Raw genomic sequence first — 12,924 nt, 5'->3', positions numbered from 1 at the left:
TTTACATTGCTACTGACATATTCAGCTTGACAGACTGTAATAAAATTCGCTTGATATGAGCACGTGTAGCAAGATTTATTGCGTATTGTTGCAGATTATTTTTGTTACGAAAAGTACATTTTTTTCACTAATTAATATCAAAGTTGAATTTAACTCCGTATAAGATTATACACTATTCTCTTTGGAAAATTTATTCAATAGTAAAAAGCTCTAAGCTATGGTGCTCCCTAGGTGGTTTTGTTTTGTAATTTTATAACAGTATTAAGGGTGGCTCACGTTAGACCGGGGCGTGTCCGGGCCGGAGCTTCCGGGGCTTCGTTTTCTATGGAAAACATCACGTGATCATCTGTCATAGAAAAGTAAGTGCCGGAAGCTCCGGCCCAGATACGGCCCGGTCTAACGTGAGTCATCCTATATTTGTGATGATTTTTTCAGGTTGCGCACTGTCGGCTAGTGTGGCGGCGTGGCGCGCGCGCTGCGCCCGGCTCGAGGCGGACGCGCGCGTGCTGCGCGCCGCGCTCGCACAAGCCGCCGACACCGCGCACAGGTACACACACACGCACACACACACACACACACACACACACACACACACACACACACAGAGAGAGAGAACGTACCATTGACATATATCTAAGTGTAAGGGCCGAGTGGACGCTCGCTCGGCGACGCGTGCAGCGTGGCTGTGGGCTCACGCGTGATGTGAGCAGCGTGCACTAAGGCCGCTCCTATACGTGCGCATTTGTTTAACATGCACGCCGCACGCCCCGCCCCGCCGCACGCACAACAAGAGCGGCCACTCAGGCCTTACACTAATGACAAGCCTTACAGGCAATATAAATGGGGCGAATAACAAGAATTCTAGCCAATCATGCACTCTTAACACCACAACGCGATTGGTTAATGAGTTCGCATCACGCGCGCGATTGGCTCGAATTCATGAATGACACCGCTGTACCAGTACAGCCCAGCCAGCCCCATTGTTATTTCCCGTAAGGACCGTCCTTAAATATATGTCAATGAGACGCACTGTCAGGGCGACGTACTGCAGTGGACAAATTATATCAATGGCAAACAAAAAACAATGTCAAATATGCAATAATTTATAAATTATACAGTTACTAGCTTTTGCCCGCGACTTCGTCTGCGTGAAATTAGTGACAGCAGCTATCATTCAATTTGCGCATTGCTTACTTCAATTATTAGGCAATTCATTAACTCTTTCAACTTCACCCCCCTTTGCACTCTCTTCATGGATGATTTGCGTCATAAAAATTATCCTATATCCTTCCCCGAGACTCAAACTAGCTCTATGCCAAATTTCAACTAAATCGGTTCAGCAATTTAAGCGTGAAGAGGTAACAGACACACTTTCGCATTTATAATTATTAGAATGGAAGTATGAATGTAGTATTTGTACGGTCCGTACAAAGATTAACATTTCGCCCGTCAGCAATTTCCGTCACATAGCATTACTTATTACCTATTTTAAGACAGTACATGCCCGACCGCCGCGGAGTGTATTCATTAAGCCGCTAATTGTATCATTTTATCATATTATCAATAAATCGTTATTTCGGTGGAAACTGCAGTGTTATCATTATCAACTATCATCTCAAGACTGTACGAAAAGCAACCCGTACAGTATTCAAATGTAAAAATTTTTTTCACAGATTATCATGTGCCTGTGCGGTACAAGAGTCGTCCTCGGTGTCAGTATGTCTGGCTCTACGTGCCGCCGACCGGGCGCTAGAAACATATGACGTCCTGCTCGCACTCGCCGAAACCTTACACAGTCCACAAGAAGAGGTAAAAAACAACTTTCTTAACCTTTTCACCGCCAAAGATGCCTACTGCGCGCTGCTACAACCCAATATCAACCTTATTCATTTTAGACAATAGAGTCCACCGCCGCAAACCATCCGCACTTACTTGGACTCTATTGCCTAGGTAATAAGGGTGACGGCATTTTCATTATAATACTAATATCTCAGTTCTGCAATGGAATTCCGCTTGGTGCCCATAGAACGAAATGAAGTTCATAAAAATAGCTATCTAATTACTTAATTTTCAACTGTTGGTTTTGGACCATTTTGAAGCATAGTCCATTGGTCTCTATCACCCCAGCCATTCCTATTCACCCCGGTTGACGGTGCTCGTAAATACCTTTACAGTACATAATATATGGTGCTACTTTCCCGAACTAGTGCGGGAAATAGCATATTCCGTGCGTATGTCGAAAGTTTAAAGTGCCATATGTACTGTAAAACGTACGATACACGTGCGAATAGGTAATTCGCAACTCGTGTCGATTTAAAACACGACCGAAGGGAGTTAATTTATCGCCACTCGTTTCGAATTTCCTCTTTTCCGCACTTGTATCGTAAATAACTATTGTACTGGTAACACTAAAGGGGCCCACTGATTAACAGTCCGCCGGAAGGTATCGGCATATTAGGTATATAATATCAACAACGCAGACTGGGATAGTTACAAAAAACGTCTAGAGTATGAGACGTTACATCTTCCTCCCATCACTCCACACTCTATAGAGCTTTGTTCCGACGCCTTAATTGCAGCCATTAAGTCGTCTGCGGATAAGGTCTTTCCCCTTAAAAACACAGTTGTTGGCAAACTGGCTTCTCCCCCGTGGTGGGACAGTGACTGCTCTAAGGCTATCAGGGCTAGAAAAAGAGCAGAGCGGGAGTATGCTGTAAATATGTCAAATGAGAATTTTGATTCACTGAAAAAAACCATGACGGATACCAAAATCTTGCTTAAGAATAAGAAGTCTGAAGGGTGGAAATCATTCTGTTCCTCTTTAAGTCCCTCTACCCCGGATACAATTGTTTGGAATAATATCAGAAAATTTAGAAGATCATATAACCCTTGTAAATGCCCTTACCCAAATTCTTTACAATGGGCTGAATCTTTTCTAACCAAAATAGCTCCTCCATATGTTCCTGGGGTTCTTGACTCCACTATAGGTTTGCTGAATAACCATTCATCTGACCCCCTAGATCAGTTGTTCTCACTTGTGGAGCTCAGGAATGTGTTGGGAGCGGTAAAAGACTCCGCCCCAGGACATGATGGTATTCCCTATTCGTTTATTGCTAAAGCTGGTGACCGATTCCTTAATTACTTCCTTGGCCTAATTAACTCTATTTTGCTTTCGGGCCGGCCCCCTCGGTCCTGGAAATCTCAACTGATAATGCCCATTCTTAAACCAGGTAAGGACCCAAATGACCCACAATCATACCGACCTATAGCCTTATCGTCCGTTCTAACTAAGATTTTAGAGCATCTTATCAAGAACAGATTGGAATGGTTTCTTGAAAACCACGAATTGTTAGGAAAATCTCAATATGGCTTTAGAAAAGGTAAAAGTACAATTGATAGCTTGGCTATTTTCACAACGGATATAAGACTAGCTTTTTCAAAACAAGCTTCGATTCTTGCAGTATTCTTGGACGTCGAGGCTGCCTACGACAATGTTCAACTTTCCATTCTCCGAGAAAAACTCCGTAATTTGAGAATACCTGCGAGATTGTCCTGTCTTGTGGGTAACCTAGTTTCCGAAAGGCAAGTTACATTCCGGGGCAAAGACCCTCACATCAACCCTTCTAGACTGGTTTGGCGCGGATTACCACAGGGATCTGTCCTGAGCCCCCTACTGTACAATTTTTACACTCATGACCTGGAGCGGTCTATTTCTGACTGCCAAGTACTCCAATATGCAGATGATCTTTTAATTTACTCTTCAAATAAAAACCTAGTTTCTGCCAGTGAGTCTATCAACATGTCACTTCAGTCTTTAAATAACTGGCTCTCTGTTAATGGTCTGTCCCTGTCTCCTTCTAAATGCTGTGCAGTCGTTTTTTCTCGTAAAAGAGCCCTGCCTAATTTGAATGTTTCGATCAACGATTCTAATATTCCCTTCCGTCCCTCCTACAAATTTTTAGGAATTAATTTAGATTCTAAACTAACCGGGGACCTACACTTTGAATATTTAGTTAAAAATAAAAAATGTGAACGTGGACTTAACACTCTCAGATGCCTAGCGGGAGTTTGGTGGGGTTCCCATCCTACTTCCCTGAAACTAATTTATAATGCTACTGTTCGAAGCATATTAGATTATGGCTCCCATCTCTTGGTACCAGGGAATAAAGCTGGATTGAAAAAACTTGATCTAATCCAATCGAAAGCCCTAAGAATTATTTTGGGTGCAATGAGGTCTAGCCCAATCAAGGCTATACAGGTAGAGTGTGTTGAGCCTCCCCTCGCTTTGCGCCGTCAATTCTTAGCGGATAGTTATTTTTTCCGATTGCTACAATTCTCGTATCATCCTATCATTCACCGTTTATATGACCTTAAAGCAGTGTCTGCCCCTAATCGTCTTGACCTACCCTGTCTTGTGAATAGCCTAAGAAAGTTTCAAACTCTCAAAGATCCAGTTTACCATACCCGCCGACTACCTTTGTATGAATTTAACTACGTGATTATCATTTACCAGCCCCGCGTTATTCTAAACTTCGACATTTGTCATAATGATCCTCATGCAGATGAGTACCTCCGCCAGATCCTTACGCGCGAATGGCATGACTGGAACACTATATTCTGTGATGCGTCTAAATTATCACCATCTGGCTGTGTGGGAGTAGGAGTTTTCCACTCTCAATATAACATAGTTCAAAAAATTAAATGCCCTCCTGAAACGTCTGTATATACTGGAGAATGTATTGGCATTTTGGAGAGTGTGAAGTTTATTATTCTTTTCAAACTTAAGAAAGCTATCATCTTTTCAGATTCCCGTAGTTGTCTACAAGCACTACTATCTAACCCGTTTTCGTCCAAATTCCACAACCCAATTATCCTCCAAATTAAGGAGAATCTTCTAATTTGTAAAAAAAGGGGGTTTGAGGTTGCCTTGATCTGGGTTCCGGGCCACTCAGGGGTCTCAGGGAATGAACGAGCTGATCGGGTAGCTAAGGAAGCCGTGGTTTGCGGTGACAAAACGCCTTTCAGGAACTACTGTTATGATTTAGTCCCTCTGGCCTCTAGTTGGCTTTTCCAAGCCTGGTCGGCCAAGTGGACTGCCGCTAATCGATCCCGAACCAACTCTTATTACCTTGTACAACCTGATGTACCAAGAAAACCTTGGTTCTCAAGGATTTTTATCCCAAAACAGTTCTGTTCCATAATTATTCGAATGAGACTGGGCCATTGCTGTTCTCCTGTCCATCTGAAAAAAATCCATAGTCGAGACTCCTCGCTGTGCGAATGTGGGCAGGAGGAAGGTGACTTAAATCACATTTTTCTTGCATGCCCTTTATATAATCATGATTATCTTTATACGGATCTTTTTCACCTTAAAGTTTCCTTACCTACTTCTATTAACAAAAACAAAGACAAATTTATATTTTTAGCTCTAGCTTCTTTCTGTGAACTTAATAAATTGAAACTTTGATATATACCATTTTTGAAATCAGCAACTATTATTAATTATCTCATTATAATTTCTAAATTTACGATTTATATACATATCGACATGACACTGGCTACTGTAATAAACGCCATTAAAAAAAAAAAAAAAAAAAAAAAAAAAAAAAAGGTATCGGCCTGTCAGTTAGAACAAGAATTTGACAGTTCCGAGCAACTGACAGGCCGATAGCGTCCGTCGGACTGTTAACCTCTCAGTTCCCAGTGGCTCCAATATGAGTCGGAATTGTATGGATTTGAGAGGTCCTGGGAAACGAGAGGTTAATCAGTGGGCCCCTTTACTCTATATTGTATATTTTTCAGCGCAAAGCAGCAGAGGTAGTAGCGAAGCAGTTGCTAGCGCGACTCGACGCTGAGCAGAGTTCAGCCGCCATAGGGGAACCGCTGTTGTCACCAGGGCCCTGGCTACAGCACGACGGACAGTAAGTCATCAACTCATCATCTTAAAAGGATATGGGAATTATATAAATCATCATCTTCCTCGCTTTGTCCCGGCATTTCGCCACGGCTCATGGGAGCCTGGGGTCCGCTTGGCAACTAATCCCAGGAATTGGCGTGGGCAATAGTTTTTACGAAAGCGACTGCCATCTGACCTTCCAACCCAGAGGGTAAACTAGGCCCGTATTGGTATTAGTCCGGTTTCCTCACGATGTTTTCCTTCACCGAAAAGCGACTGGTAAATATCAAATGATATTTCGTACATAAGTTCCGAAAAACTCATTGGTACGAGCCGGGGTTTGAACCGGCGACCTCCGGATTGCAAGTCGCACGGTCTTACCGCTAGATAGAGCAATGATTTTTTTCAACACAGATTATTATTATTAATATCTGTGTCGGACTGACTTTTAAGGCGTTAGTGCACATCAAATATTCGCAAAAACTGCCTGATTGACTAGGCCGCAAAGAGGAGCATGGTATTCAAAACAGTCCGACAAAGATAATTTCATTTAGTGAGGGTGTTAAGTGAAATGACCTTTTTTTGCTTGATTAAAGCATGAAACTTGGCACAGTTGTTCCTTATATCAAAATAAGCCGATTAAGATCGGTAGCCCGAGGGACCCCCCGCTTAAGCCCGAGAGGGGGGGTGGTCAAGTAGCGCCCCGCCCGGCTTCATTCTAAAAATTCTAACAGGCCCCGTTTAGCTAATAGGTCATATTTGGTATCAATTTCGGATAAATCAATAACGTAGAATTCATTTCTGGTATAAAAAATTGCAATTTGTTGACAAAAATAATAAAAAAACACAAAAAATCTCATTTTTCAAGTGTAATTTTTGTTTTATTATTTATTGTCAAAATTAAACTGCTTGGTTTTTCTACATACAAAAAATATGACAATAAAGCCTATTTAATGCAGATTTTAAAAACATAACTTTTACTAACCTTTATTAAAAGGAAATTGCAAAAAAAAAACTTATATCGTCTCGCGCCGGTGAATATCTTTTTACCGACATCGGCATCGATATAGACAACATCCGAAGTGCACACTCTGGAGACCGATTAAATGTATTGTTTATTGTTGTAGATTCTATTATAAAGATAGAAAAGATAGATAGAGGTATTCTTTAATATACTTGCTTATTACATTATACCACACTTTAATTTTGCGTCTTGTGTATTAATACAGTTCCTTCCCCCGACACATGAATGGGTACATTTCGTCATTCACGTATATATGTCAGTTTCAACCATATTCTGGCCACAGCAGGGTTGTCAGAACAGTTTGGAAACAGTCGTCTGCTCCTTGCTTTCATTCCCAAGAAGACGGACTGAGCAAGTTTAAAGAGGAACTAAAGTCTGACCCCAAACATATAATCCTATCCTGATAAGGCTGCTACTATTTCAGTAGTCGATTCATGTAAAGAATTATTTCGGGCATTTTTTAATTATTTAGCAACGGCTTTATCTGTAAGTATCACTTTACTTTGCTTTACAAGGTTTCACCTATCATCATATAAAGGTATAATAAAGTTTTGGCGAATGCTATTTATTTACTGCTATTGCTCCATCCTGTAGGAGCTTGAATCCTTGTATCGGCCAGGCTAAAAAGGGTCCATGCTTAGATCTCACTTTTATACACCTTATATTAAATGGGGAACCCGGGTTCAAATTCTAGAAGGCATTTATTTGTCTGTTTATCGTGAATACTTGTTCCTGAATTACCTATGGATGTTTTGAGTGTATGTATTAAATATATATGATATATATCATGTAGTACCCACATCACAAGTCTTATTGAGCTTACAGTATTACAAGGTCGATCGAGAGAATGCTTGGAATACGAGTACGACTCCTGGTTTTTCAGGGCCCGATAGAAATAAATTAGAGTTTAATTTACCATGACGGTAAGCTTCACTTATAACCACTGATCTTTTAGTGAAACTCATTTCTTTACCACTAGGTAAATCATTTTGAGACACTGTGTTGACAAAACTTCGAAGTGTGTTGACAATTTCGCGATGGCATAAATAAGGACTTTTACCTTATTTATGCCATCGCGAAATTGTGTAGAGAAACATGTCACAAGTAATGTTCCTCGTGAGATTCCGAATACTCCAAGAACCATGAAAAGTACGATTCATTTAATATGATGGCCCTAGTTGCAGATGCTGTAAAACAGTCATTGCAAGGTATTGATACGCACAGTAGACACGAACGTAGTCATAGCAGCTAGACTAGATTCATGCGTACGAATATTTCCCCAACTACAGGAATTGTGGGCTCACGTTAACACAGTGGAAAACACAATTATATCACATGACACAGCATTGCATCCAGGTCAGGGAATTATATTTTGAGCTAATAAAATTATCTATTCTATAAGCTAAGTAAACTATCTTTTATTTACCCTAAAAGAGCGGAAGTCTTACCCCTGTTTCGAGCATTCAGTGGAAAGGGGAGAAAAAGTGAATTCGAAGCATGGAATCTGTTCAGAGTTCAACCAAACCACTACAAGGATTCAAGCTCTTACAAGATGGAGCAATAGCAGTGGCTAAAAGCATTCCCCTAAAATACTAAAATGTTATTATATGATCGGTAATAAGTGCAATATTGAAGAAGGCAAGTTATACCGGGATATTGAAATGAAGAGTTGTATAATGTTATACCTGTTCTATGAGATTAAGTCACTGCTAAATTATTTTATTATTAAATTCCATAATGTATACCTACTTCTAACAAAAGGGAGCCATATAAATGCCCTATCACGCGCAGTGTACCGAGGGGTTGATGTTTAGGTTCAGACGTTAGTTCGTCGTCAAACTTGCTCAGTCCGTCAGACTTCTTGGGAATGGAAGCAAGAAGCAGACGACGGGTTCCACACTGGTCTGACACCTGCTTTGGTCAGAATATGGCTGAAACTGACCAGAAGTAAATGCAAACCGGAATAAAAAACGCGATGCAACTACATGAATGATGAAATGTACGCATTTATGTGTCTGGGGAAGGAACTGTATTACGACACAAGACGCAAAATAAAAGTGTGGTAGGGTAATTCGCCAGTAACTGGTCACTTTTAGTAACTGGCCACCCAAAACCAAAAATTCATTTTAAGCTAGCCAGTGGCCAGTTATTGAAAGCTGGCCAGTTTTTGGAACCTTATACTAAAATGAATTCTGTTTATAGGTGAATAGAATTCATTTTTAGTTTAGAGCGGCTAGTTATTAAAGCGGCCAGTTACTGGCAAATTATTCTATAATGTAATAAGTAAGTAGATTAAATAATACTTACAGTTTACTTCTTATTCATTGAGAACAGGGACCATGGAGTCCATGGAGTGGTTGAAATTAACTATGCTTCTATACAAAAGAGAGGCTCTATGATAAATTTTTCCAAGGTCCCTTTTTTCACTGAACGACACATTTTTTTTCTAATCAAATATTATGTACGGCTTTCTATCTTTAATATATGATCTACAATAATAAACAACACATTTAGTCGGTCTCCAGAGTGTGTACTTCGGATGTTGTCTATATCGATGCCTATGTCGGTAACAAGATATTCACCGGCGCGGGACGATATATGTTTTTTTAATGCAATTTCTTTTTCGTAAAGGTAAGTAAAAGTTATGTTTTTAAAATCTACATTAAATAGTCTTTATCGTCATATTTTTTGTATGTAGAAAAACCAAGCAGTTTAATTTTGACAATAAATAAAAAACAAAAATTACACTTGAGAAATTAGATTTTTTGTGTTTTTTTATTATTTTTTTCAACAAATTGCAATGTTTTATACCAGAAATGAATTCTACGTTATTGATTTATCCGAAATTGATACCAAATATGACCTATTAGCTAAACGGGGCCTGTTAGAATTTTTAGAATGAAGCCGGGCGGGGCGCTACTTGACCCCCCCCCCTCTCGGGCTTAAGCGGGGGGTCCCTCGGGCTACCGATCTTAATCGGCTTATTTTGATATAAGGAACAACTGTGCCAAGTTTCATGCTTTAATCAAGCAAAAAAAGGTTCGACCTTTTTTTGTTACTTAAAACCTTAACTAATTACCATTTAGATCACAAAATTTCGTTACATTTGGTTAAGTTTTGGGGGAGGAAACAGCTCGACTACATTTGTATGGAGAAATGACCACTCCTCTTGCCTCTTAAGAGGCTGTCAATACCTAAAACTCGCACACTGTCTATTTGTGTCGGAGTAATATCGCACTGTCGCTTTTGTAACGTATGAAATATCATTGCAGAGCGCACACAGACAGCGAGTGGACGGAAGATTGCGAGACACGGCTACGGGCGCACGCGGCGCGGCTCAAGAGTGACACCGTCACGCTGCGGAACGTGGGGCAAGCGCCTGCGCTGTTCTCTTACCATGGTAAACGCTAGCGGTGTGACAGATGGCATATAGTTCCATACTTTACAACTAGCAGTGGCACACGACTCGGCTCAAGAGCGACACCGTCACGCTGCGGAACGTGGGGCAAGCGCCCGCGCTGTTCTCTTACCACGGTAAACGCTAGCTGTGTGACAGCTGACATGTAGTTCCATACTTTACAACTAGCGATGGCACACGACTCGGCTCAAGAGCGACACCGTCACGCTGCGGAACGCCGGGCAAGCGCCCGCGCTGTTCTCTTACCACGGTAAACACTAGTGTGACAGCTGACATATAGTTCCATACTTTACAACTATCAAGGGCACACGACTCGGCTCAAGACCGACACCGTCACGCTACGGAACGCCGGAGAAGCGTGTTCTCTTACCATGGTAAACACTAGTGTGACAGTTGACATATAGTTCCATACTTTACAACTAGCAAGGGCACACGACTCGGCTCAAGAGCGACACCGTCACGCTGTGGAACGCCGGACAAGCGCCCGCGCTGTTCTCTTACCACGGTAAACACTAGTGTGACAACTGACATATAGTTCCATACTTTGCAACTAGCAAGGGCACACGACTCGGCTCAAGAGCGACACCGTCACGCTGCGGAACGCCGGGCAACCGCCCGCGCTGTTCTCTTACCACGGTAATCGCTAGCGGTGTGACAGCTGACACATAGTTCCATACTTTACAACCGGTATTTGCGTAAAATGAGAACTAATTTAATTTAATACTGTTTTTTTTTTCAGATGTAGAAGAAGATGACTTACCAAAATCCGCGGGCAGCGTTAGTATGGCAGAGATGGAAGCGGCTGTCATGATGCAGGTTAACTTATGTTATTTACGTTTTTAAAACAGAAATAGTGTTTTATTTTCTATTATACTTCGTTTTTTAGGGTTCCGTAGCCAAATGGCAAAAAACGGAACCCTTATAGATTCGTCATGTCTGTCTGTCTGTCTGTCCGTCCGTCCGTATGTCACAGTCACTTTTCTCCGAAACTATAAGAACTATACTGTTGAAACTTGGTAAGTAGATGTATTCTGTAAACCGCATTAAGATTTTCACACAAAAATAGAAAAAAAACAATAAATTTTTGGGGTTCCCCATACTTCGAACTGAAACTCAAAAAAATTTTTTTTTTTTCATCAAACCCATACGTGTGGGGTATCTATGGACAGGTCTTCAAAAATGATATTGAGGTTTCTAATATCATTTTTTTCTAAACTGAATAGTTTGCGCGAGAGACACTTCCAAAGTGGTAAAATGTGTGTCCCCCCCCCCTGTAACTTCTAAAATAAGAGAATGATAAAACTAAAAAAAATATATGATGTACATTACCATGTAAACTTCCACCGAAAATTGGTTTGAACGAGATCTAGTAAGTAGTTTTTTTTATACGTCATAAATCGCCTAAATACGGAACCCTTCATGGGCGAGTCCGACTCGCACTTGGCCGCTTTTTTTAAATTTGCCTTTTTCTACTGACGTGAATGGCTTGACAGACTATATAAAACCGCCTTGTGATAATGTATAATTTTGTTTGTGTACAGGAGATACTCGCCGCCCGCGAAGCCCGGGCCGCCGCTCGCGCCGCTCAAGTCGCCGCGGGCCGCAGGGACCCCACCGAAGACCACAAGGACCATACAGATTATAAGGACCACAGGGACTACAGCTACCAGGACCACAAAGACTATGAGCATAAGGATAAGGACCATGCTCAACATAAGGTAATTCACAATGGCATAGAGCAATAGAGTAAGACAAGAGTGCTTACTCCATACATCAGTACTTTTTGTGCCGAGACTGACTGAAATAGCAAGACGTTCGTACGTTTCCGTTAAAATACGATGGAAAATAATTATGCACTACATCTGTATGTTTGTCTGTTTCAGGGCGACTCGACCCGCAGCCGCCGCAGACGCGAGCGCCACTGGCTGGAGACGCAGGCCTCCGAGACCGACCTCTGAACATATCACCTACTTAGGGCTCTTTTACACGGTAAAATAAAATAGGGATGATGACACATGTTGAATTTTATAACAAAATCTATTAAAATAGATAGCAAACGAGCAATTTATCACAATAATCTGGATATTAAAATAAAATATTGAAAAATTACAAAATTACAGGACCTGAAAGTTTCAAAATTTAAGTTTTTTTTAACTTCCAAAAACGATAAAAGTAAGGGTACCATTCGATTCCTTACATTTCATCCAAAAAAATATTGTACAGCAACTATATACATAAACGCAATATTTTACCGACAAAAACGCAATTTTCTTGTTTTGTCCATACTACAAGATGGGCGATGACGTCACGGCCTCTGGCCGTTTTGTATAGGGCGTTTCAGACTTTAATGCAATGGGTCCCATATAGACATTTGATCCTAAAAACAAACCCGATCGATTGATACAATAAAAAAAAATTAGTCATGTAGCCTATTGCATCATTCGATCGATCGGCTGAATTGATGTAACCTCAATGGTCCGCAATGTAACTAAAATCGTATACGAGTTCGCGCGCCGTCTAAATGAGCCCTTTGTTCTTCAGTAAATCTAGTATAGAGACCCGAGTCTGCCATCGTGACCTGAATCT

General features: G+C 41.1%; 1 protein-coding gene across 1 annotated transcript in view; it reads left to right on the top strand.

The window, feature by feature from the left end:
- LOC134660012 (nuclease SbcCD subunit C) overlaps positions 1–12,296 on the top strand; it is a 68,788-nt gene extending 56,492 nt beyond the window's left edge. The window contains exons 9-15 of the mRNA XM_063515709.1: positions 436–547; positions 1,674–1,809; positions 5,803–5,921; positions 10,193–10,320; positions 11,078–11,154; positions 11,880–12,056; positions 12,222–12,296. Of these exons, the coding sequence (XP_063371779.1) occupies positions 436–547; positions 1,674–1,809; positions 5,803–5,921; positions 10,193–10,320; positions 11,078–11,154; positions 11,880–12,056; positions 12,222–12,296 (824 nt within the window). The remainder of the gene's footprint in view (positions 1–435; positions 548–1,673; positions 1,810–5,802; positions 5,922–10,192; positions 10,321–11,077; positions 11,155–11,879; positions 12,057–12,221) is intronic.
- Positions 12,297–12,924: the final 628 nt, after the last annotated feature.

Source organism: Cydia amplana, chromosome 26 (assembly GCF_948474715.1).
Source record: "Cydia amplana chromosome 26, ilCydAmpl1.1, whole genome shotgun sequence".
Classification (NCBI taxonomy): domain Eukaryota; kingdom Metazoa; phylum Arthropoda; class Insecta; order Lepidoptera; family Tortricidae; genus Cydia; species Cydia amplana.
This window is presented reverse-complemented; position numbering and strand designations above follow the sequence as displayed.